This window comes from Bradysia coprophila, unplaced genomic scaffold, assembly GCF_014529535.1.
Source record: "Bradysia coprophila strain Holo2 unplaced genomic scaffold, BU_Bcop_v1 contig_350, whole genome shotgun sequence".
Lineage (NCBI taxonomy): Eukaryota > Metazoa > Arthropoda > Insecta > Diptera > Sciaridae > Bradysia > Bradysia coprophila.
Genome location: NW_023503608.1, coordinates 9,981,045 through 10,008,753, shown reverse-complemented (window position 1 = coordinate 10,008,753; position 27,709 = coordinate 9,981,045). Strand labels below are relative to the sequence as shown.

The 27,709-nt window shown below is 33.3% G+C and overlaps 2 protein-coding genes across 4 annotated transcripts in view; one reads left to right on the top strand and one right to left on the bottom strand.

Moving 5' to 3' along the window:
* LOC119080834 (SCY1-like protein 2) overlaps positions 1-27,709 on the bottom strand; it is a 106,334-nt gene that overhangs the window by 68,809 nt on the left and 9,816 nt on the right. The window contains exon 2 of the mRNA XM_037189391.1: positions 2,574-3,025. Within this exon, the coding sequence (XP_037045286.1) occupies positions 2,574-2,744 (171 nt within the window). The 5' untranslated portion in view covers positions 2,745-3,025. The remainder of the gene's footprint in view (positions 1-2,573; positions 3,026-27,709) is intronic.
* On the top strand, positions 15,090-19,378 carry LOC119080848 (protein fluG-like). 3 transcript variants are annotated; one of them, XM_037189413.1, is made up of 3 exons: positions 15,090-15,128; positions 17,845-18,631; positions 18,692-19,378. In XM_037189413.1, the coding sequence occupies exons 2-3, from the start codon at positions 17,872-17,874 to the stop codon at positions 19,306-19,308; spliced, it is 1,377 nt and encodes a 458-aa protein (XP_037045308.1). In that variant the 5' UTR covers positions 15,090-15,128; positions 17,845-17,871; the 3' UTR covers positions 19,309-19,378. The 3 variants fall into 3 exon arrangements, with proteins under 3 accessions (XP_037045308.1, XP_037045306.1, XP_037045305.1); XM_037189411.1 differs by lacking the exon at positions 15,090-15,128 and adding an exon at positions 15,914-15,970 and having other exon boundaries at positions 17,846-18,631; XM_037189410.1 differs by lacking the exon at positions 15,090-15,128 and having other exon boundaries at positions 17,667-18,631.

The window sequence follows — 27,709 nt, the reverse complement described above, 5'->3', positions numbered from 1 at the left end:
GTTGGTTTCTTAGATGATAGTAAAAAATGCAATCAAACTCGGTCTATTTAAGATGCTCACAAGCGAGGGGAAAACAACACGAGCGAATGGTGGGACAGTGTTAGGCGAATAAAGGCGAATAATGAGCGAATCAAGGCGAATAATTAGGAAATAATATTGTTGTTGTTGTTGTTTCCCCTCGCTAACAAGTATCTTTATTGCCTATCCACCCGGAATATTGTCGTTACACGTACATTTCACACCCGCGGAAAGCGATCGTTACATGTGGGAACTTTTTCATTGCAGCACAATTGAAGGAATATTCATATGAATAGTATATTACGTCCGAGGTTCCAAGTTGTGTATTTGATAAGTGGGGTGTTACAGCAGATTTTCATTACTTATCAGCAAACATGTATCACATGAAATATTCTTAAGCACTGAAATCGAAACAATACTCGCGATGTTATTTTAGTTTTGATATCACAAACTTTGTCACTTGAATTAAGTGCACACCAATCTAAGCAAACTCATTAAAAACTTTCGAAAAAAATAAATTTAAAAAAAATAATTTTGCCTATAGCCATAATATCAATTTTTTCAACTTCGACGAACACCCTGTCAAAAGTAAAGGGACCCAAAACGTCAAAATAAAGCAAAGTTGACGTTTTCGTGTTAGTGGTGTGTGTGATGTAATTTTTCAATGAATTTCGGGTCATAATTCCTCTAGGTAGTCTACCTCTATGCGAACACCTATGGCCAAACAATTTTAATTTTTGCATTTTTCACTTATTTTCAAAAACAATCAACACTTTTGTCTTTATTATCACTTCACTTCACAGCAAAATTTATTGTAACACCACCAAAATCGACAAATATTACGCAAAATATGAATCTAGCACTTCATAAAAACAAAACAGTCGAAGTAGTTTGTCAACATGTCATCAAAACAGCAGTGTTGCCAGTGACGATGCTTTCGGGATTAATGTTATGAAGAAGTGTGGGCCGATTTCATGAGCAGACTAGATTCGTTTATAAACGTTTCAATGCGACAATAGATTGTTTTGTTGGTTTTGTTGTATCGGTATTTTTTATGTTTATTATTAGTCTGGCAGTGAATGAAATAGCGCGACATAAATGTTGTGAAATCGTACATTAATTTAGAATATTCTTTTGGTATTCAAGTATCTGCTAGTGTCTTCTTGAACACTTTTGGTTTTGAACTGTCAGGTCCTTGGGTGGAAAAATGTACCCGTAACAACAATATTCCGGGTGGATAGGCAATAAAACAGCATACATTAGTAATGAACTACCTCCGCAGCATCCAATGTAATCTACTATTTCTTAGAAGTCCTTTTCAAATTAGTTCTTCTTAACGTAGCTTCCAATTTATGTTCACAACGGAAAATCACTGAAAAAAAAATCCTTGTTTCCATCAGAGTTTTCCATGATTCCTTTGAAATTCGATATTTTATTTTCGTTTATTTATTTTTACGATAATTTGGTTTGTAAAGGATATCTTTTTTGCAACAACTACAGTTAATATCAACCGAATTTGTGAGTAAGTTTTGTTCTAGCAAGTCGACTCGCACAATCACACGGTTCTACACGCGGGTTTGTGAATGTAAAACCTAACGTAGGCATATAGATACATGTATATAAGGTGTAGTGTATCTATGAATAAAATAGTTGAAGCAAACTGAGCCACAAATTCGGTTGACATTAACTGTACGTATACAAGAAAAAACGAATATCGGAAGAGTTAGGTCAGTTTGCATATTCGTTAATTTAAAATTTAAAGAAAGGAGACACTGGCTAACCAGGGCAGTGAAGGGCCGAAATATCGTCAATAACAGCTGATGGGTTTTAGATCCGTTCCGCGTACGCTTCGTATACTATTGATTATTGAATTGATAAATAACACACTAATACCATCGACATAACAAAGTTTCTAGACAAAAAATTGCCTTGTAGTCACATGGTCTCATGAATAAAAAAACAATCTTTGGAGTCGTGTGAGGTGTTGTCATGCCTTTTTTGGTTTCAATAAACAAGGGAATGGAAGAAATGAATAAAATATATTAAAGAAAGTCTGAGTGTATTAGCCAAAATTATCAGACAGATCCTCATATAAATTTTCTTTTTTTCGGTAGATATTTTCGATGTGTATCCTCATCACATTGCATACGGTATGTGTGATGTATCATCCCATACTTTCCGACGAGTTTTATGGTTAAAGTTCGTTCGTTTGTTGAATAAAAGAAATGATGAAGGTATTTGGTTAAAGCCAGTGTCGTATATTTTAATGTGAACAACGAAAAGAAAAAGTTTTATTTGAAATTTGAATATTTTTGTGATTACGACTCCAATAATGTAAAATGGATTCGATTTTGACCCCGAAAAAAGTTTTCAATTTATTTTTAGGCTTCAGTTTCAAGTATCTTCAACAATCCATTACTCTCAAAATATATAATCAACCCTCACTTCTTATCGCCTCATCAACAAAATGGTCGAATAAAATTTTCAGCAAACAGGAGAAAAAAAATAAACAAAAACGATTTCCAACCGAATTAAAACTTTGCCCGTGTACTTACCCGACCATCACTCTTCTTATATCCATCGTGAATTCGCCAAACTAATTCTGGTCCAGCACATGCTGTCTGTTTGCCAATTTCAAAGTGTTGAGAAATTGGATTACCATCGATTGGATTTTGTGGTGTTGCCGGGCCACTTTTGAATTTGGAAAACATCGTTGCAGCCGGCATACCATTGATTTATTCTTCAAGCTAATTAAAATGTTCTTGTCGGATTTGTTTGTTCTTTGTTTTTTTTTTCCTTTTTCAAATTAACATTTAGTCACGATCTGGCGATACAAGCTCGATTTTTAACTCATTAAACTCAATGATTTTCAACAAGCTTTTCCAATTCGATTAAAGTAATTTATCACAAAACAGATTTTAATTACACAACATAAATACCGATTTGCCGGCAAAATACGTTTCAGCTGGTATTACCATAATTGTAATTGAATCTCTGTGTGTAGTACCTGCAAAGGATAATAAAATTTTAATAATTTTTTGCATTTCATGTTATTTACATAAATTAAATCTGTAAATCATAATCATATGTGGTCGGTGCATTTTGTAACCGCTATTTTAATTAATGAACAATCAATCAAAGTTCTCAGTTGGTTAAATATTTAAAAAAAATAGATATTTTCCTAACTAGCATTGAAATATCGCGACTTCCTCGCGTATTTTCAACGTCGTTTAGGCAAAACATTGTTCCTAACTTATGCTAAAAGGATTTTTTAGCGAATGAGAGGTTTCCAGCACGAACAGGAAAATGACTAACGCCATAAGGACTGAAAAGTTTAAAAGTTCAATTTTCGCGTAAATTTTGTTAGTGCGAATCCGAGGTCAAAAACAACGCGAAGACGTGACTTTTCATTTTTCGTCCGAGTTACGTTTACGTACAATATTTTACAAGCTTAAATTCCAAAAAATCCATCAATGCCACAGATTTCATTCAATACTAAAAATTCATTTTTTTTTAATTCCACACCACCAAAAATTTGGTTCAATGCTAAAAAATTTTAGCCTTTTTTTTAAACAAATTTTTATTCATTTTTATAAACCTAAATTTGTTTCCGAAAATTCCAATTTAATTTTTTCGAGGGGTGACACACTTCTGGAATAATAGTATGTTACATACCAAGGACATACAAGGACTAAGGACGTTTTCACCACCGTGGTCTAAAACACACCTTTTTGATCCGTGGTTTGTATACTATTTTTCTTCCTGGAGTACCAAAGTCACATTCCGAACAAAACATAACAACAAAACTGAACAACATACCGGTGCAAAAGCATTCCATATTAATGCCGAAAGTAATCCGTATGAATGCCTAAAGAAGTCCGTTCCGTGTGCATGTATTCTCACAAATGTCGAAAAATAAGCAATCTGTAGGAATGCCGAAAGACATCCGAATGAATGCCGAAAGCAGTCCGTATGAATGCTGAAAGCAATCCTTATGAATGCATTGTCACAAAACACTAAAAACATTACATTCGCGTACATACAACAACTTGACACATTTGGGAAAGAATAAAGATAGGATCGAAAATGACATAAGCGGGAATGAAAATTGAGAGAAAATAGTAGGGGAGAATGTTGCTCTTTCGGTACTAAATTTGGTGAGTGAATGTGACGGTTTTGGTACTACAGGAAGAAAATGGATTTAATGGAATAAAAATTGGATTAAATGGATTAAAAAGGAAAAAAGTTCATTTTACCAACTACTTTAAAAGTCTTAAAAGGGCTTGATTTTGATCGAACCACGTACTACAACTCATAGTACAACGTTCAAAAGCGTAAAATTACACTTTTAGCAGTTTTTGGTTTAAAGTGGAATAAGTGGATCAAATCAATTTAATACCAAAAAAAACTTTTTATTTATCTCACGAGTACTTAAACTCACTGGGAATCGTGTCAATTTAATTTTCGTAATTAGTTCACCAATTTTTTTGGTGGGTAGTCTAAAAATTTCGGTAACACTAAAGATTTTCTTTGGATTAAATGGATTTAATGGATTAAATGAAAGTGCGTCACCCCTCGAATTAAAAAAAAATCTACTAAAAATCAAAGATTTCCAAAAGGTTCCATCAATTCCAAAAATTTCTTTCAATACCAAAAAATCGTTTCCATACCAAAATACCATTTATTTGCAAAATTCCAATAATTATAAAAAGTTCCAAAAATTCCAATACAATTGCTAAAAGTTTCTTATATGCAGAATGAGCACCAGCTGAATATCACCAGCTGGTGTACAAACAAAAACGCTTTGTATTGTTTACAATTCAAAGACAACCTACACACAGTGCATTTCTACGTTAAACGTCATCTACGCGCACATAACACGTATGAATGAAGTAAACACATTGTTAGGAATGTGTTTTGATTGTTTATCATACAAAAAGTGTGTGTTAGTAGATCCAGCTGGTAATATTCTGCATATATGAAACTTTTAACAATTGTAATTCCCCTCAATAGCAAAAATGCCAATATTTCCAAAAATTCCAATAATTCCCCTCAATACCAAAAATTCCATTTTGTTACAAAACTCTTTCAGTTTCTACCAACATTTTCGATAATGGTCAACCGCTCGCTAAAAGGTAATTTCAAGGTATTTCGTGATACCTCCGTAGTTTCAAATTCTTTTTATTCATTCCACATACAGTTAAAATATGTAAATATGTTGAATATCTGTTAAGATTTAACCGCAGTTTTCGGTCGTTTGCATATACTTCACTCCTAATTGGACTCTTGGCTTTTATATTTAAAGAATTTTTCAATTATAAACTTATGCTCGAATGTACAGTACAAAGGAAATTCACAATATTTTATTCGTTCATACAAACAAACTACTTTATATTAACATTGTTAATTGGATTATGCTAAAATAAAAATAAATTTAACGTGAAGGATCATCAAATGCAAACTAACAGAATTACCGCTTAATTGAACTTTCCATAATAAATATCGATTCACCCGGATACATGATCTAATTCGTACAAATTCAAACACGCAACGTACTACGTGCAAAAGGCAATAATTTTATTAAATCATTCCACTGGATGAACAAAACTTATCTTTCGCTAGTATAACTTAATCAACCACAAAAAAGTGCCTCACTCACATTACGATGCATGTATGAATATTACATACGCACCTGCCCGAGCCATACATAGAACACAGAATAGCTTGCTCCGAAATGTTGTTCAATAACACGCTTCAGCGGGTTACGTATTATACACACGGAAGCCGATCTCATGTTCATACATCCACAGGAACTTTGAGATGAATCGAACATACATCCAGACGTACCATTACACATCATCTTTTTATCGTTACATACATCTAATTAGAATTTTCCTTATTAAACCAAATTCTTATATGAGCTTAATTGCTTCCTGGCTGGATACTGAAGATTTATGTGCCTCTACTTTTGGTTCCCTTCATTCAATTCATTTTTTTTATTTTTCTCTTCCTAAGTACACATAATAGCGATGAGATAAAATCCCAACACAAATACACCCATGCAGCATTAAATGTGGGCTTATTTGTATGTTAATACGCACATATACAAAATTATATGTTATCATCAGTGGGATAAATTGCCCTGAAGGTAAATAAATCAACAAGTTTTCTATATTTCCACAGTATTTACCCATATTCCTCTCTTTTTTTTTCTTCGGTACACACACAACATGTAAGTAATAAAAGTAGGATAAACACACTGTAACGCCGTATATTCGGTATACACATTTTCTCTATAAATGATTGTGAGGTGAAGTGGAAATTCTTTTTGAAATTGTTCGGTGGAAAACTTTGACGAATTAAGTTTTTGATGTTGTATGGGCTATAGGCAATTACAAGTTTCGAAGTAATTTTCCTCAGTTTTGACAAGCGTCGAGGAAAAAGAAAACTCCGTGTTAATTGGATTGGAAGGTTTGTGGAATGTTATTAGCTACTTTTAAACATACAAAGGCCTGGACAATCGAAAATTGTGTAAATACAAAGTAGTAGTATAACGTGTCGACAAAAGCATATTTCTAGGAAATTGTGAAAACCTTCGGGAATAACTCCATGGGATAACTAAACAGCAATTAATACACAAATGTCTGCCAAGTACCACAGTTTACATACCACACACAACCGTCCATTTTTCTGTACTTAATATTCAGTCGGAACAATTTGGTTTACACAGGATGTAAGCAAAATTGGTACAAGCATAAAGTGGTTACATCTAGTCCGGATTCGAAAGCTTAATATCGTGAAATGTAAAAAGTTATTTATGCAGCGGGTTGCGAAATGAAGTGGTTTATGTCACTAGATGTGATCAGTGAACTTTTCATGAAAAGTACATTTTAGCACTCATTAATACGAGTATCAAGTCAAATAATAATAAAAGACTGGTCTTACGTTACCAAAACGTTTCACATTTCACAAACGAAAGTTGCATAAATTTATAAAAAGTATCGCAGCCAGCATTCAATGACAAAATTTGTCAGTTGAATTAAAACCTGTTGCAATAAATATTCATTTCATAAATTGTTATAGTAATTTTACAACCGCCACGACGTAAATCATAAATTATCAATAGGCCCAAGTGTTTCCGAATCTAATGCTGATATTCGCAGATAAAACATTGAACTCAAAAGTAAAACGTGAGAAGTGGAAGAACAAAAGATAACGTAAATTTCCTTAATTCTCTCAGTAGAACTCATGAACGTGTCGATGGAGGTAAAAAAAAATTACTTTTACACACACGAAAGCTTCTCATAAATTAAATAAAGCAAAATTCGTATCTATCAAGAGCTTTATTTCGGTAAGATTATTCGCAGTCTGTAATGCGTGTAGAAATTTATTTATTTGCACTACCCTTAAGCTAGGCAATTATTTTTTATTATCACCACAAAAGCATTTCGAGTTTTTTTCGTCCTAACATTTTTTCTCTTCGATCGAATCTCTTTTTTGTTTCTACTATCGTTTTATGTTTGAGCCAAACACTTGAACACATTCATGCCTTTCCCATTTCCAAACGAAAAAAAAAACGTTTTCGTGAATATTGAGAAAATCTGTCGGTAATCCCATGAGACACAAAAGTAAAATATTTGAATTACATATATGGCTTATGAACGGAATTTAAATGGTTGATTTTACTAACCCCAATCAATTTGTGGGTCGGTTATCGTTTGACATAAGGAAATAGTATTTGTTCTGTGCAATTTAGGAGTTTACTTACTCGATTTAATTCTGCAGGCTGGGACTAGAGTGTTAAACTTTTTGCTACCATGTCTTATCTTCGGAAGAATTTTAAAGATTTTTTCCCATAGAATTGTAGATAAACGAAAGAATTTTAGAATGTTTACCTTAGGAAAATTTTCAGATAAATTGTGTACTTACGGTATGTCTTCCCTAAGACAAAGAAACTTGAATATTTTATTGTACTTATTCCATCACGCGTCCCGAAAAGGTTAACTCATTTCCTTACTTTAAGTACCCAAGTTAGATACAAGAACACCACACTAAGAGTATTTTCGTATTACAGAAAGATTTCACAATAGTTTAAAGTTTAATTAATTGAAATACAAACTACAGTGAGATTCAACGTAATTTTTACACTTTTATGCTGTTGATTCAACAGCTCGACGTTTCGATGCGTTCTTAGACACGTATTGTCAGAGCCGTACTTAGAGGGATACTAGGAGCTCGCTCAGAGACTTGTAAAAAATTCGGGCAAAAACTGAATAAAAAACATAGCTAACGCCAACCCGTACGAAACACCTATTCGTACGCCTTTAGTGTGAAACTCTTTATATCTCTTACTTGATACTCTTCTCTACTGAAAAGCTATTCGCCCTTTAAAAGCACTTACATTATCCACTCTTTGCCTTGTTATTACATACAAACAAATTGCCAGAGACAATATCGACAGCCAAATTTCATACATTCCTATTTAAACAGCTATATAACGCCATAATTACCTATATTTTACTATAAATAAACATTTTACAGATGAATATGATATTATATAGCTCTATATGCCTGTATATATCTCAATATAGCGGTATATAATTATATATAGATGTCCATATATGGAATATGGAATATGGAAATAGCACCGACGCTTTACATTCGTTAATACCTTTCAAACAAAAAAAAATTCATGAAATTCGGTCAAAATTTACTCGAGATATTGACAAAATACTCCACGTTCACTGTACGGCCGAGTAGCCGGATAAGAGCTCACTTCAAGAGACCTAGATCACGCTCCGGTGAACCTAACTTCATAAACTTTTTTCCCCTGATTGGAACAGTCAATACCTATCTAATAAAGCAAAAATATAAGTAGACGAAATATGTTCGAATTTGGGCGCCCTACAAGCAAAAACTGCTTGGCGACCTGTACCTAGTTCACACCAAGGGGTCTAACTCACGAGTCGGTCATCCGATTTCCATAAACTTTTTTTTTGTCGAATGGTATTGCAAATACTTTTTATTTGACGTATCACTTACAAGTGTAGCGTTTAAATGTCTGGAGATGTCTTCGAAAAACCGTAAAGCACTTATTGGGCCCCAGCTCGGGAGGGGTCGATCCAAAATCACTCATCTTCGAACTTAGTTTTTTTTTGATATTACCAAAAAAAGAATTTTAGAAATCGGATGTGTTTTACTCAAGTTATCGTGCAGACAGACGGACATTTTTTTTCGCTGATTTGGCATCTATGTACAACCACAATAGATTTCCACTTACTCAGGGAGTCCAATTCGACATGTTACAAACGTATGCGTAAACCTATAAGACCCCAGTACTTCGTACGGGTCTAAAATTTCTGCCACTGAGCGGCCTCTGAATATCCTTGTCTGGCTATGTTCCTACATGGAAACGTGCTTCTCTCTCTCTCTCTCGAACATCTGAATCCGAAAAATAAAAGCCTATAATTTTGAATCTCAATGTAATCTAATTATTATTATAAAAATTAAAAAAAATTTGATACTCATGCATCAGCTCAATTAAAGTGTATGACGTATATGGATGGACATAAATTACATTTATTTATTTATTTATCGTATGTGAACCATAAATTACATTAAAACCCTAAGACCCACCAATCCCCTTGTACATATATTTGTACAAAATTTACAAGAAACTTCATGAATTTTTTCTGAATTTTACCATACGGTTGAAGTTTAGAATCATCTCAGAATCAACAATTTAGTTTTGAGGCTTACCACAGCATCTACTCTCACATTATCTATTGAAAATATGTAAATATGAAGGAAGCATAAAAATAACAATATCAGACCGTAAACACAGAACATTTTGCAGAAAATGTACTTTCAAAATTTCGTTTAATATATTAACCATGTGAATAATTCCTTTCCTACTTACCATCTACTTAAATTTTCCTTGCACTTTCAAAGAGTTCTGTCTAAGAACTTGCATATAATACACGGGTACTAAAATGTATTTTTTCATTTTTTACAGTTAGTTAAAAAATTCAAGGACTACAACAAAATCCGGTTTGAGAGAGTCAAGGCAAACCATAGAAATTTACTTAAAATAAAATCAAAAATTTACGATTTATTTATGGAATATTAATGTGCATAAAAGAAACCGTAAAGTAAGAACTTTAAGCTTTTTTCATCAGCTTTATGTAACATCGCTTTAATCCTGCGACATAAACTAGGAAATATTATAGCTATGAATGTGTTAGTGAGGATCACACTATTATATGTATAAAGATGATTTTGCGGAGTAAACGAAATAGCGTACGACGTTCAAATCCTTTTTGGTTTTTAAAGCTTACAATCTAAAAATTTATAAAATTGATCTTTTTCATGAGGACTTCATAACCTAGTTCATAGTTGTTGTGAATTTCAATTTTAAATATTTGGATTGGCTAGACTGGCAGTGCCCCGGCGCCAAAAAAACATGCACGAAAAAGACTGAAGTTTGCTAAAAACGACAAGAACCCAAATTTTAAAGTGCCCCTGGCGCGTAAAAGGTAAAAATTAAACTCATTTAAAAAATGAAAAGAAAATTGTGCGATTTTCGAACACATCTCGCAACATTACATTTTGATGACTTATGAAGAACAAGCTAACAAAAGCGCGAGTTATAGTTATACGCTCGACAAAAACAAGACTTATGATAAAAAACACAACAAGATTTGTTAGCTGTTTACATTGAACAAATTCATAATCTGTAGACTGATCTGTAATAAAACTTGAATGGTTTTCACCCAGAGCAGATTTACCTTTTCTTCAAACACAAATCATTTCCACCAAATGTACATTTCTATGGTGATGGAAATCCTATTACTAACCAATATATTTAAAATGGAATCTGAAACCTCTGTACATGCCGTAAAATAGATAGATCCATAGCAACACACTCAAGCAAACTAATAATAGTCACAGAAAATGTAGGATGTCGATTGACGAATTCGAAAATCAAATATTGTTCGATTCATATTATGATGATGATGATGATGATAATGCCACTTACCTCACGCTAGATAGGCTAGCAGAGATACTAGAGGCTTTCGAATTTAGATGTGGTAAGCAAGAACATGTAAATTTATTCATAAAATTCATTAAAATTAATCGATTTGAATACATTCTACGGAAATTTGCTTCTTAATTTGGTAGGTATATTTGTGGTTTGCTATTGTTGGAGAATTATGAACGGATCGTCGATTTGTTGTCGGTAGGGACAAGGTATTAACCGTAGCTTTACACGAGCGTTTCGTTCGGTATAATTGTTATCCCTTTTGTATTAAATATTCAATGGAAAGAAGAAAAAAACCGAATAGAAATCAATTTAAAAACCTAATTGACACCGTAAGTCTGCTGACAATTCAAAATGAAAAGTGACAAGGGGTGAACAAACGCAACGTTGAATCACTTTCATTCACTGTAGTCTTATTTCAGAAAATATGTTAAGATTATAGCGAAACTCATCTTTATACAAAGAAAATATGGGAAAAATCTATTTTGAGTACACAGTCTAATGTCTAACACACACAAGGTATTTACATGAATCGAGGCCAGACCCGATGGTAGCAGAATGTTGAATTCACGACTTATAAAACGAACTATGTACAGACAATGAACGTACGTTGTTTTACTCAAAAGACAAGGTAAAAGGATTCATTTACCGTATAACTAAGAAACCTCAACTCATGCTTCGAGCAAAATCTATTGTTTAAAGTATTACCTGGTATTCGATATACAATTATTAAACGTATAGCTTGTGCAGAATCCGCAACGCTGAACATCTCCAGCTGGTCGACAAAGACAATACCTTTGTATCGAAAACAATTCAAAGGCAAGCTACATACGTTAATGTCATCTATGTGCGCACATAACACGTATGACTGTAGTAAACTCGTTGTTTAGATTATGTTTTGATTGAGAGTACGTTTGTTGATCAGCTGGTGAAGTTTGGCTGTTGCTGATTCTGCACAAGATTTACGTTTAATAATTGTACAATATTGTTTTACTAATGAGGTATCCTTGGTGCCACAGAAAAACGAACGCCATTTAGAAACACCATGCAAACACCATGCTTCAGCGAAATCTGTTACTTCGTTCTTCAAACTAATTTGGTAAATTAGATAACGAATAGCTAATTACTAGTTGTCGTAGTTGTCGCTCACATTCGTTTCTAAAAAGGGAAACAAGTTGTGAACTTTTTGATCGATTGAATCGATGTTAAATGTGACAACCACGACAACAATACTTGCGTCACGTGACGCATCACGTGGTCATCGACAAAAATTTCGTCCACTGCTATTCAGAAACTATTTCGGTTTTTTCTTGTTTGCAATTATGAAGTAAATTAATTAATTTTGTTATGAAAATATTTTGCCTGAAAGTTTTTTTTATTTATTTTTGTTGGAGAAATTAATTTACCGAATGGATACACAGAAATCGATATAATAAATACGTATACACCCACCCAATACGTGTATAACATGTGGTGGTCATTTACACATACAAAAGTTCTAATTCACGAGCAATATATGCGATAAGGTTTGAATGTACATTTTTCAATTCATCCCTTTTTGATAAATATTCGCTTTTTGTCACATCAATTATTGTGGCATTGCATGGAATAAATTGGCTGTACCATAAATGATTAGCATTCAGAAAATATTCGATTGATTTCGGTATTCATATTACAATTTCGAACAGGGGTAATCAACATTTTTCAGAAAACAAATTAAAACTTGCTGAAAACGTCTTTCACCAACTAGAATCTATGCTGAAAGTATTCGTATAAAACGTTATTCTTGCGTGAAGAATTAATAGGTCGGATATAATGTAAATGCTTGTTACAAAATTGTAGGTATAAATGTTGAAATTCTAAGGGACTTATATGGTCGTTCAGACTTTATGAATAAGTCTGAAAGTGGGGCACAGCCTTATGTACATATTCAACCTGCATCACTTATAACGTTCTCTGTTTATAGGCGATTAAATTAATCTTGTAATTACTACATCCAGTTCAGATCTACTGTTCAGTTTTTGAAGTAACAACCTGAATGGATGTTTGTTTGTTTCGTTTTACTTTGAAGTGAACGCTGGAAACAACTCAAAAATCTGTCGTAGTACTTAACGACTGAAGTACTTGAGTTTATCGCATTACCATTTCAAAGCTCTCTCACACGAAAGTTGAATATAGTAACAAACTTATTGTGCACAAGTAGCATTTCAGAAAAAATAACTTATTCGTTAGAATAACGTTGTAGCAACGTTGTCACAACGGTTTTGCAACCGTTGTTGCCCGGTTATAGTTTAACCTAGGTCAATTAACCGTTGGATAACAGTTAAACAACGAAAAAGTTAAAAATTTAAGGTAGAGCAACTATAATTTTTAACTTTTTCGTTGTTTAACGGTTATCCAACGGTTAATTGACGTAGGTTGAACTATAACCGGGCAACAACGGTTGCACAACCGTTGTGGCAACGTTACTACAACGTTATTTTAACGAATAAGTTATTTTTTCTGAAATGCTACTTGGGAGACAGTTTGCGAGAATGACGTATAACTTATAAATCCGAATTTATAAGTCATTAGTTATAAGTGAAAGTTATAAGTTCATAAGTTTGTAGGTCCAAAGTATGAAATTCAAAGGTTATAGAGATGGGAAGATTGTAGATCATATTAAACTTAAGGAACCAACCTAATGTGACGTCAATAATCCCAAAAATGTAGAAGTCAACCCACAAAATCATGTAACATCCATAAAAATCTTGAAGTTCGTATGGGCTGAGAAGAGTAAGGAATAGTTAACGAGTGAAAATATTTTGCTCATTGTAATTTTTTTGACTTCATTCTGAAGAGCTACAACTGACGACAGAGTCAGGACCATCATTTTTTGATGGTATGTGCCAGACTTTTCACACGAGCTGTTAGGTTGAGATAGACATTATGATGCAAAAAATTTTCGTCCTCTGTCGCTCCTAACTCTTCTCAGCCCAAGAACTTCGAGAATTTGATGGATTTTACATGATTTTGTGGGTTGACTTCTATATTTTTGGGATTATTGACGTCACTGTAGATTGGTTCCTAGAGTTCAATTGCTCCATCTGATCCCTTATCTTCTCATCTCTATAACTTTCGACTTTCGACCTATAAACTTATGACTTTTACTTTATGGGTGGTTGACTTATAACCACCTGACTTATAACTTATAAATTCGGATTTATAAGTCGACGTATAGGTTATACGTCATTTGCGCAAACTCTCTAATAGCCTTAATAGCAGTTTTCATAAATTTTAGTTCACCTTTCACAAAGTATACGTATCGCCATCTGTTACTTCACTTCTTTAAACATTACCTAGTGTGTGATACTAAAACTTTTAGTTCGTATGTATTGCGCTTTCTCAGACAACAGTTTAGATGTTGCGGGATGGTCTGTCGAAACTAGGGTGTACCCTTCTAGATAATAGAATCAGTTTGACTTTCACAACATGTAGTATTAATATCCAAGCCATGATACGAGGAATTATGCAGATTGGCCAACTACGCGCTCAAAATTTGTATTAAAATAATAGTAAGTATCGGTGTGTCCTCCAGGCACTCCGATATATTCATTCATATTGGACGCAACGACTAAGGGAGTCTGAAATTCAATTTCTTCATGTTGCCTATGTGGTGCCAGAAATTTGCAAAATTCGAATAATATTGAATGTGGTAACGTGTTCCACTGTCAAACGAACAAAACAAATTTAAAAGGAAATGTCTCATCCTGCCATTAAGATATCGACTTATTTAAGACTACTTGACAATGATAAAAGGAATTTATATATTCTTGGTGATTGGTAATTGGTGATGAACGACCCTATTTGCTACTTCTTTTAAAAGTTGTACAAATGAACTCATTTTCTAACGCTTTAACCATAATATTTAAATAATAGCTACAAATCGTTACGTTCGTAATAGGTACAGAACAACCGGTTAAACGACTAATGACATAATCATTACATTGCGTTCCAGCAGAAATGTGTGTTTCAGTTTTCTCTTTTGTTTCATATAAAACGGTTTGGTCAAATAAACGACAGAAAAATTGTAATTTTTTCTCTTGTTTCAATATATTCGATAAGTATATTCAACACACAAATGACAAAAATTGATTACCTAGTCAGTCGACGATAATATGTTTGTGACATTACCATAATTGACTAAATTAAACATGACATGTGATGAACCGATGAACAATATTACTTTCCAAAGTGATCATAATCACGTTTTGATATTTATTTGGGTGGAGATTTTATTAGTTTCTTTTTTTCATGTAAAATTATTGACTTTGAAATTGATGTGGAATAAGAAATTGTTTGTCGGAATTTAAATTCCATCTCTAAATTAACATTTTTATCCAAATGCCGTTTTGTGACAAATTTTTTTTGATGTTTAACGTCTACTACTCACATACAATTTTCCCATAAAATAATTACTCATGTGTCCATGACGAAAACTGCTAACAAGTTGGAGAAGCAATAGTATCGTCATGCATAATGATCTTCCACTACGAACTGTATTTACTCACTTTACTTAATAACATTATAATTCAATGAGAAAGTTGCGGGAAACGATTCGTATGCATCATAGTTTTATTTATTAATTTTTTTCAATGATTTTTTATAAAATTGTCCAGATTTTTTCTCTCGAACGTTCCGAATATACAAGCCGCATTAGCTCGTTGTATAACAATTGATAGTTTTATGAATTAAAAGAGTCATTTCTTTGTGTAAACTTCGAAATTTTGTCCAGCTGAGATAAAAATATTGAGAAATTTGTAAAACTTTATTTCTAATAGATCGTACTAGAATCTAACGTTCTTTCGGCCTGGTTCTATAGAAACACTTTCGAAAAGTTGAATAATTTCTTTGGTTGATACTTTGTAAGTAATTCACAACTCTTTAATAATTCATAAGTCAATATTAGTACTGAAAGCTAAGTCAATATATACTGAGGAATATTTCATAATGTTCGGTCGTATTAGCTATAATTCATTTACATTTGCACACCTAATAACCGAGATGACAGCTCAATGTTCTAAGACATGTGTAATTATCATATCATATTCTTGTGGATTCACATTAAATGCAAAGACTGAAACGGCAACATCTTGCGTTTTCAATCGGGGGAGAGGGTTCAAAAATTGCAAGAAAATCCAATTGCAAATTCCAATTACAAATTACGTAACTCTTTAGGATTAAAAAATTCCTGAAAGAATAGTGAAATTCGACTTATTTTTTTATATTTTTTATAGGCACGCGATTGTGCGGTGTTCAGGAATTTCGCGCAGTGGACAACATTCGATCCACGAAATCAATCAAATCAGTTGATTTTATAATCGGGGCGACGATTCTTGTATTTTCGTAACTCAAAATATTTGTAACTTGACAGCTATGTGTATAAAATCCCATGAGAACTGTCAAGTTACGAGTTTTTAAAGTTACAAACGTATGAAAATTGATGCCCAGGAGGAGATAAAAATGGCAGTAGTGGTTTGTTTATTATCGTTAACAATACCACTAAAGAGTCTCACATGTGAGTCGAATGTGTCACTAACATCGTGCGAACATTATTGTTTCAATCCGAATTCTGTACATTAATTATATTATATAAATATTTATTAATTATATAATGCAAATCTTTAGATGATCTAGAAACTAAAATCATTTTAGACGTAGAGTAAAGTCTCATTAAAACAATTAAAATAATTTAGCTGCTGAGACTTCGGAATATCGCATTCGCATACAAAAATCTACGAGTACGTAAATATCAAAAATCGAAAATTTACTGTCACAATGCCTAAAGATGTGCTATGAAACAAGTGCTCTCGAAAACATCTGACCATAAAGAGTTGTTTATGTATTGTTAACAGATAATCGAATCATCGGAATATAAAGGAAAAGTAAGAACCAATGAGAAGTTCAATGACGCGAATGACATTGACTGCAATGGACATTAAGAGACTAGAAGGTAGATTCGAAACAAAAAATTTGAAAACTTTATTAGGTTCCACTATTCTGCTTAAATTAGAAAAAAAAAGTTTTCCAAAACAGGTTTTTCATACGGATTAAGTTTCCATGCGAAAAACGATGTCCAGGAGGAACAATATCTTATCATAGAAAGTTGTTATATAATTTTAAAATTTCAATTTTGAAATTTTGCGCCGTATTGACGTTACCTTGTACTATTTTATATCCATGGCATACAATGTCAACCAACGCATATATTTGCATTAAATAAAAAAAAACAATCTATTTAGTTGTATTTTTGACTATACAAAGCACACCCCTGTTGCCATTTTTATCTATTCTTGATTATATAACTTACTGACTTTATTTGTTGTGCTGAATCGAAATTGTGGGTTTCGTAATTGTTCAAACTTTTCTCATATATTTTAGAGGTGGAGTCTGAAGTATGTCGATTTTTACGTACGTACTTTGTGAATGGTCCCTCAATGATAACGAAATATGATAACGTCATTATGTTAAAAAAAACCGACAAAATCGTAAGACTTTCTTTGAATGAGGAAAATTTCATGTTTTATGCAGTTTCTATTGAACAACATTTCATTTTAAATTTTAGTTTACTTTTGACGCTGTTTTGTTAATTTCCCATTTGGAATTCACTGTCTCTTCCTACCTATACCTACACTAAAAATTGTGTTTGCTACCAGCTAAAAGTCAATGTTTGTAGTTGTGACAATACAGTGTAATTTATAGTCAGCGTTAAGGTACGTCTGAATACACAAGCATTTTTGTTATAGGTAACTTAGCGTTGCTGTGAACGAGAAATGGCAGATCAAATTGTAGCTAGATTTTCGGAAAAAGGAATTCGCTTCGTGAGAATAGCCCTCGTCGACTCATCGAATCTTGTACGGATACGTATTATTCCCATTGCAAAATTTTTAAAATGCATCAACTCAGCTGCTAGAGGATTTTGCATGGCGAACGCCGCATTGGGTATGATGAGACACGTGGATCAATTTCCTGCAGGACTGCCGCCAGCAATTTCTTGTCGCGGAGAAGTATGTATGGTACCGGATGTTACGAGTGGAATCGATAAACTGTGTAGATTGCCATATGGTTCCGGAGCACACGCACTATGTATGGTCGACTTGGAAGAAAAAGATAATCCAGGAGTTCCCTTCGGTGGATGTGCAAGATCAAGCTTGAAAAAGATATTGAGAACGGCAACAGATGAATTCGGGCTGTCATTCCTCGTTGGATTTGAAATTGAAGTTTTTTTCTTGGAAAAGTCACTCGATTCAATCACTCCAATTGATTATACAACTTATGCTTCAAGCGTGGCTTTGCGTTCTGAACGAACGGCCAAGATGATTGATGAAATCGCACAGTCGATTTCGGATCAAGGAATCGAAATCTTACATTTTCATGCGGAAAGTGGACCAGGACAGTTTGAGTTCGTTACTGATCCGTATGACCCATTAACTGCTGCAGATAATTTGGTTCGTACTCGCGAAACTATTTATAACATTGCTGAAAAGTACGGTATCAAGGCAACGTTGGCTCCGAAGGTTTTTGCTGATCATGGTAAGGATGTTCACATTTAAATTAGTCAAAGTTTTGCATTGAATCATAATTTCGTTTCAGCTGGATCAGGTGCCCATTGCAACATATCAATAGATAAGTTTCCGAAACTCAATGTTACCAACACAGGCCCTAATGCACCTGAAGGAATAAATTCATTCGAAGAAAGTTTCTTGGCCGGAATTTTGAAGCACCTTAGTTCAATTTGTGCGTTCACCCTTCCCAATGTTACATCCTACAGTCGTACGCAAGAACATTGCTGGGCCGGCTGTTATGTTTGTTGGGGAATCGATAACAGAGAGGCGACCCTGCGTTTGGCCTACATTCCCGGCGTGAATCGTAAATATCGATTTGAGGTGAAAAATGTTGATGGAACATCCAATCCGTATTTGGCGGTTAGTGCAATAATTGTAGCTGGACTGGACGGAATTCGTAGGAAATTGCACTTGGAGCAGAAAGAGGTGACTGGTGCTCCGAATCCACTTGAATTGAAGAGAATGCCGTGTTCAATTGAAGAGGCATTGAGTAATTTGGAGGAGCCCACCGAATATGAGCTGTTTTGCGAGGGAATGAATAAAACAATGGTCGACTTATTTATTGCGGTGCGAAAAGGTGAGGTGAAGCACGTGCGACAGTTGAGTGATGAAGAGCAATTGAAATTTGCGATAAAACATTTCTAATTTCTGTAAATTGTTCACTATCTTTGAATTTTACGTGAAAAGGTGAAATAAACAAGCGATTCACATGAAGTCTTTTCAGTACTAATTTTCTGAAATTCAGAATCTGAATGGAAACCTCCAGAGATGGTCGGATGTTTTGAAGTCAAAAATCAATTTGATAAAAATAACAAAAACATTGAAGGCCACAGGCAACACTAATCCAAAACTTATTGACTCGTTTCAACGTATCGTAACAAAATCAGCAGTTTATCTGTTTAATACCTACAGATTTGTAAGAATTACCTATATTGAAGAGTGTTTTATCAAATCCGTGCTCAGTCCACTACTATCTTCACTCTTTTAATATTTATAGTTGTCATATATCCGTCTAACTCACACTCACGGTATCAATGCGTACAGTGGACTTGGCTCGTTGTGATATTTTAGATGATATGATAATCAAAATGACAATGTCATACGTTGTCTCACGCTGACTGTAGTTACACACAGCATATCAACCATGACTTCATTTACATCAACTGCGGTGGTATATATACATCATACAATATCAGTTTCGGGCGAGAATTTTGATAACAGAAGCGAAATTAAATTAATTTGCTTTTGACACAAACATTCATACTGATGACAATGGTAATGAAAGGTAATGTACCCTAAACAAATTGTTTGGTAATATTATAATTGAGGTAACTTCAGACATCCTTCATTAACAGATTGATTAAGTTGTCTAATAATGGAAAAGGCATTCAATTTTTGGTTTGTTTAAGATTGAAATCTTCGTTCAAATTATGCTAAAGAAAGTCCTAGGTCAATGGTCGATTAGCAAGTAATTTAAATTAATTTTCTACTTAAATAAGGCTAATTGAAGTTAACTGCTCGGTAATCATCTTTTCAAGTATATAGTTCTTTCGAGGCATTTCTAATTTACCCAACTTAGATACGACGGTACAATAATTCATATTTCGCGGCTGTAATCTGCTATTGAACTGATTGGTTGATTTATTGAATTTGTGTTGAAAGATCACTTTCCGATACTGGTAAATTGGCGTGTTACTATTTATAACATAAACGAATATGACCAAAACAAAAGTTCTACTTATGTGGCCTACCCACATTCTACTATCGTATTCATCCAGTTCGGACATAACATATTAACCTAATATCAAGTTTATTTTCTCACTTTTCGGGTGTGTTATCGTTATTATTATCAAATAGTTTTCACACTCTCCGTCCGGTGGTATATAAATATTAGGATGTTTTGTTTATCTGATTTTCGTAAACTGCTATATTAGTGTATAAATACGACCTCTTTGTTGATTAATCGATTTAATCAGCTCAACACATGTCCGCACAAATATTTTATCAACGAAACAGGGACATCAATAAAATGACAATAGAGAAAGATTCAGGCCCGGACGGGGCACATGGGCAGAATGCGTTGAACTCTACACATTTTCTGACAAAATTTCTGATTTTTGGCGTTGTTTGGTTAGCCATGCCCAGTCATGGAAAGGTTAAAACTTTGCGACATTTTTGCAGTTTGCTAATACACTGTGCAGTTTAGTACTGTACTTAGAGTACTACTTTGCAACACATAAAAAAACTTAGCGTGAGAGAGATGTAAACTTTTGAGAGTTTATTCTCTCGTGCATCTCTTTTGCAATAAGTTTTTAAAATGTTTGAAAAGTTTGTTATTATGAATTTGAACTCGAATTAAAATTTCATAAGTGAGTGGACATTTTTTTTTGTTAGAACGAATTTTTGTTCCATATAACATTCCATAACTAATGTCATTCTAGTCAGACTAAGTAGATGCATATTGTGTGTCTTATCGGAAAAGTGAAACTCTACAAACTCTACACACTTTCATGTGCACTAGAACCATAATAGTATTTTGCATAACAAGGGGCGAAAGTAAAAAAATTCAAACGTGTGAAGTTTGCAGCCCGCGCCGCAGGCAAGGGCGGCAATTACACGATTTGCATTTTTTTACTTTTGCCCCGAGTGATGCATACTATTTTTTATGCCAAATACTGCGGAAGATTTGTATTTTCGGTCCGAAACAAAACATAATTTTAATTAAACTGTTGAGTTATCAACAAAATTTGCTGTAGAAACATCAAAATGCCGAAAAGCGCGGGGGTCCAGGGGGTATAAAAATAAAAACAATTTAACAAATGAAATTACTGTAAACATACATTCACTTGCTCACAAAACATTTGGCTATCGTCAACACAACACTACACTCAATGCGTACTTTCAATCAAGTGAACATGTGTTTTCGAGACATATGAGGACCGAAAGTAAAATGATGACAGTGACATTTACTTTCGGCCCGCAAATACGCAAGCCCACGGGGCGAAAGTAAAATGATGACAGTGACATTTACTTTCGGCCCAAGGCTTGAATTTTTTTTACTTTCGGTCACCATTTGAGGACCGAAAATACAAACTTTCGCAGTATTTGGCATAAAATAGTTATTTACGTATCGATTGAGTAGGCCGAAAGAGTTACGTATTAAGTTTTGTATGCTTGCTAAGAGGACCGAAAGTAAAGAAATGTCAATTCAAGGGGCGAAAGCGAAAGCTTTCGCCCCGCGAATTGACAGCTTTACTTTCGGTCCTCTTAGCAAGCATACAAAGAATCATGAAATTCGACTAACATTTTCTTACAAAAATTTCTACTTGTGGATGTATTTCGAGTGCTGTAACTTTCTTATTTCAGGGGGGTCGGAAAACACTGTGTTCACTCAATTTATTCGTGAATAATCCCACGACTTTCATGTCACTTACAGGAAAGTCACTTAAAGCAGCTAAATCTGCAATAGAACCATAAATAATCATGATAATCTCTGATGTGATCTCCTTTTCTGAAATTATTATCTCAACATTTTTATTTGTTTTATATCCAGCACCCATTTTTTATCTTTCTATGGCAAACCAAAAACCTATACCTAATACTATTTATTGAAGGGCGAATTCAGTTGCCGTCTATAACTTGGTCCTGTAAATTTAAATTGATTTGAGATCTTGGATGAAACTGAACCGAACTAAAAAAATTGTGGTCAGTCTAAATATTCGTGGTGGCACATATATTTGTATTACAACGAAAAACTGAACGAAAGTTCAAAAATTTTTGTGATAGGCCAAATAATTTGTGCTAGCACAAAAATTGTCAACATAAAAATTGTCACTATCTTAAACGGTTTTTTTTATTCATTTCTCTTATTTCTCCTACTCTCTGCTTTCGAGATGGATAGATAAGAGAAACAAGAAATTTAAAATAAAACGGGAATTTAAAATGTTAGAGACTGTAGATTGTCGAAAAAAAAACATTTTATTTCAGAACAATGTCCTTTTCAAAACTATTATAGAAAAGAATCCCGACCATATAAGGACAAACGACAATGTCAAAAAACTTGTATGAAGCCATCTAATTTTATTTCACGATAATAATTGTGGAGATCGTATCCTTTGTATCCTCTCACCTCCCATTTCAATTACACATATAATGTATTATCGTTTTACACTCGGTGTAGTATGTTTTATGGTATACGAGATGATGGATGAAAATAGGTAATAAATTCGTTCTGCACAGCCGTCTGTCTTACGTAATTGAACATCAATCATGAATATATTGATTTTCACTTTTCCGAACCAAAAATTTTCATCCACCAACTTTGCATCAACTCCAATTAAAACGAAACAAGAAAATTGAAAAACAATTCATTTTCCAAATCAATTACCACCTGCTTATTAATCCCACACCTTTTATCTCGAAATAGATCTAGAAGGTATTGTTGTACGGGGCTGCAATAACAATGAAATTGTATTGTATGTTTAGTGCGGTGTTCAGTTATACATAATATACTCGCTTCTCTTCTCACATTCGTCAAACAATGGGTTATAATAAATGTTATATATAAGCAAAGTAGATACATCAAATGTTCTTAAAGTTAGTGATTTTAATCAAGAAATGTTCTATTGTTTCGTTTATAATGCCATGAAATTGTTCGATAAACAAAATAAAAGCATTTTATACCTGAAATGAAAGAACAACAAAAAGTTATTATTAATATACAACCAACCCAAATGTTTAAAGAATATTTTGCAGGTTTTAACTTGAATATGAAAACAAATAAGAAATTTTTATGCTTCACGGGAAAAATTATGGCCTGTTCATATTAGTGCGTATAAAAGACGGGCGGATGTAGGTACCAACAAAATGGTTGATATTCTTCAAAGCTAACGAAGGCTTGTTGAGGCTAACAACAACGGAATGTGTAAAACTTTTCGAGATCAAAACAAAAATATTTTTTGTCTTAAAGCGTTGCATTCCTGTCAATACTTATTGTATAACTGTACCAATTTTTGTATGAAAAATTTCAATGAATCTTTTCTCATGCCATTCCTAATTTTTTGGCGACTGACACACGATATTATTTCGTTTTACCATCGCATCGAGTTTCTTTGAAAGCTCGATTATACTGAACTTATTAAGTTTAAGCTTCCGCATATAATAACTTAGGTATTAGGTTTTTTAACAGGAAAATGCTCCATTCAGCACTCGTTTTATTTTGGAAAGGTTTTTTTGAGAAAATATATGGCTTGTTTATGAGTTAGTTCAAAGTTGAGGGTTTTCTTTTTGGTCAAGTTTCGAAGGCAGGGTTCGAAAATTTTTGATTTTGTTTGGAAAAATATTTATCATCAACAAAATTTGATGATCAGATTATGGATGTTGATGATCAATGTCAATTTTTTTGATTTTTGTATTCTTTGTATATTCTTGAACATTCAAGAAGTGAGGGACAAGCTTAATATCGAACAAAAAGATTTTTTTTTTTTCAAAATTATGATGATTACTTCAAGAAAATCATCACGTTTTTTCCTTGATCATAAATTGATTTGATTTCAGAAATGTTGATTTGATTTTGATTTTTGAACCCTGTTCACCCTGAAATACATTCGAATTTTTTGAATTATTCAACTCAAAAAATAAACTAATTTTTACAGAAGTTTTGTAATGAATATTCGATGGAGCTGTGCTAAAATTGCCTGACATTTTTCCAAAACTTATTTCGTCACAAAACTACCCTTTCGGACATCCGCTGAGCTGTGATCGAATATATTATCATCATCAACAACAACAACATCTAATCATTTTGATTCTATTTATGGTCGACAATTTACGATTATGGCTAGTAGAGAGACTCGTATAACCTTGAAACAAGGTCGAAGCATTATAATTTGATCGATTCTATTCATTTTTAAATAATTGTAGTTTTTCAAGAAATCATTTCGAAAACATTACAGTATAAAAGCTTACACATGCGCATTAGAGCTGTTTATTCGCGGTATACCTGCGGGTAATCCGTTCAAATGCACGCTTCTAAGCTTGTATACTGTAATGCTTTCGAAATGATTTCTTCGAAAACTACAATTATTTAAAAATGAATTAAATGAGTAGAATCGATCAAATTATAATGCTCCGACTTTAATAGGCAGGTACGATCAATATTGCAGCTTTAAATACGTACTTATGTACTGACTGTTCTGAGTAATTGAAGATCCTAATGTTTTTGGTGCTTTCTGTCAATTATTGCTACGTAATTTCGTCTTCTTCGCTCAAAAATCCTTGTTTTTGTAAAAAAAAAAGTATTGCTTCAATCATGTATCGATATTATACGGTTGGGCTGAACACTTTTTTTTAAGTTAGTGAACTCGGGAAATTTCTGTCGGAAATCATAAGGGGATATGCTACGAGTAACATGATCATTTGAGTATTTTCGAACCGACTACAAAAACTTTACCTTGTCTTCATCGAATTACCTGTTTCGATGTGTGGTTTTTATCCGCAAGGGAAGTTTCAATTTTTTGTACGGTAAGTCATGGTCGGGAAAGGTGATCCCGATGCACAATGTGATAGTGGCATTTTGGAAGGTATACCATTCAGCTATTCTAAGACTAATCAGTAGAAATGTTTTAACCTTGCAGATGTCAGAGTAACTCAGCCTCACTCTACTACCGCTACATGGGAAAAATTAACTAATTTTTTAAACTTATCATTTATTATTGTAATATGTTTTTTAGGCTATTCTCTGTGCAACACGAGAGTCACCAGAGTCAGGCGTTTAGAAAAACAAAATCACATCTGTAATACGGTCCACCATAGACATTTTTAACAGATAAATGGCGTTTTATTGATCATACACACCCAGAAGATTTTGAATTTACATGCAAATTAATCTCGAAATTAATGGTTGCATATCCCTTTATGATTTCCCACAAAAATTGTCCAGGTTCACGAACTTCTAAAAAAACGTTGTTCAGCCCCACCGTGATTAGTGTTACTCTATTATAAAAAGATGTCCTTACTTTGAATTGAGGTATTTTATAGCGAATGTATTGTTTATTATGTTATGATTACTTGAATTTGAATAGTAATGATCCTAAATGACACAATCTCAAACTCTCCTAATTATATTAATTTGTCTTCCGGAAAAGTACCTCAAACTTTCATCCTCTTTTACGTAACACAGCCTTAAAGCGATTTTCCAATTCCATTTTTAGAATTTCCATTCGGAAAATCTATTTCTGTTTTTGTTATTTAAAAAAGAAACACCTTCAATTCAAACAGAAAAAAGTGTTTGAATAGAAAAGATAAACAAAATAAATATATGTGCAAACATAAACACACACAGAAAAAAAAACCAACAACAACAGCGAAACAACTGAAATGAAAGTTAAGTCTTTTGTTTGTTTCCTTTCACACAGAAAAATAAAAAGAAGAAAAAAAATCTGCCTGTGACGAACACTGATATAAACGCTCGACAAACAATCTATAGAATTTCCATATTTTTCCGATTTGAACGCACAGAAAGCTCTTTGCAATTTTAAAATCGTCTGTTATCGTCATAAAAGAGTTGGGAGAGATTTTCTTATTTTAAAATGCGAAAATCAAAAGAAAAGTCAATATGCTGCAACCAACATTAAATTAAATGATGCCCGACTGTTTGACTATTTATTAGACAAAACAATAAGAGTTTTTTTTTTGTTCATGTAAACACTTTAAGTGTATTCTTGTGATTCTTGTTGATATTAAAATAAAAGAAAACCTTTGCTCCAAAAATCCTTTTTTCAAATTAAATTAAATGTGATAATCACCCTTTTCTTCCGTTCTATTCTATTCTTTTCCCCCATTCAGTTATACTTGAAAGGCACTCTCTCGTTTATTTTCTATTTTCATTGAAATAAACGAACGAAAAACGTTCAACAAAAAGTAACTAATCCACTACAAAATTCTACAAATAACATGCTATATACGTCCAAAATTAGCCAACACGTAGTTATACATATATATAAGAATTCCAATGGTGAACTTTGCGTTGGAACGAGAAAACGTTTCGTTTCAGTCGTTTGAAATAAACGTAAATACAAAAGAAAACTTTTACTGGCCTGTTGCTCTCTATATTGTTGCGAAGTGGAAACAATTTTTTTAGAGACGTAGCAAGCAACCATCATATCCCAGCATCATCGGTCTTCTATATAAGTATATACAACCCAAAAATCTGATGATGCCAGAGAGATGTTATACAAAATATTAACTGCGTATACATCGTTTGAATGATTGAATATACACAGAAGAAAAGATGAATTGTGGAAGGGACTCATAAGCTCACCCAAAAATATATAAAAAAAAAATCGAACATTTTCAACTTGAGGTGGTTGACTAAAAAAGCTGACAAAAGTAAGGGATGATAATAAAGGATTTTTTTGTCGCATTTATGTGCGAGTTGTTCTATTGATGATGACCTACGGCTATTTAGTGCGTCACAAAGGTTTTCTTTATTTTATTTTTTAATTCTGATAAAAGAAAAATACGAAAAAAAAATTATATTTGAAAAATAAAAACGAGGAACCCCGGCCGTTTTGATATTAAAAGGGAGATAGGATACCCGTAGGACATTTTTTGGCTAACCGAACCCGATTTGACAATAAATTTTTTTGTACAAGTAACATCGTAACGAGTTGGCATTCATCGATGGCAGAAACTCCGCTTTTATAATGTAATTAAATTAGACAAAAGAAGTTGACTATTTCAAGGAATGTTCAGAGAATCAGTTTCTGTTTTCGATGTTAGATGAAAATTCAATCATGATGGTTTAAAGTCAATGAGCTAATTTATTAAGCCAAATGTTAGGGCAGGTCCGAATGCTGTGATAAACGTATGGATCTTCGTTAAAAATACAGAATTTTCAGAAATTCCATAGAATGTATGACAGCACAGCAACTATATGTACACAGCTGAAAATTTGATAGAGATGGCAGTTCGATTGTCTACATTTTGATGATAACCAAGGCAGCTCGCCTCCAAATTTCGTAAACAATCGGTGTGATATTGCTAG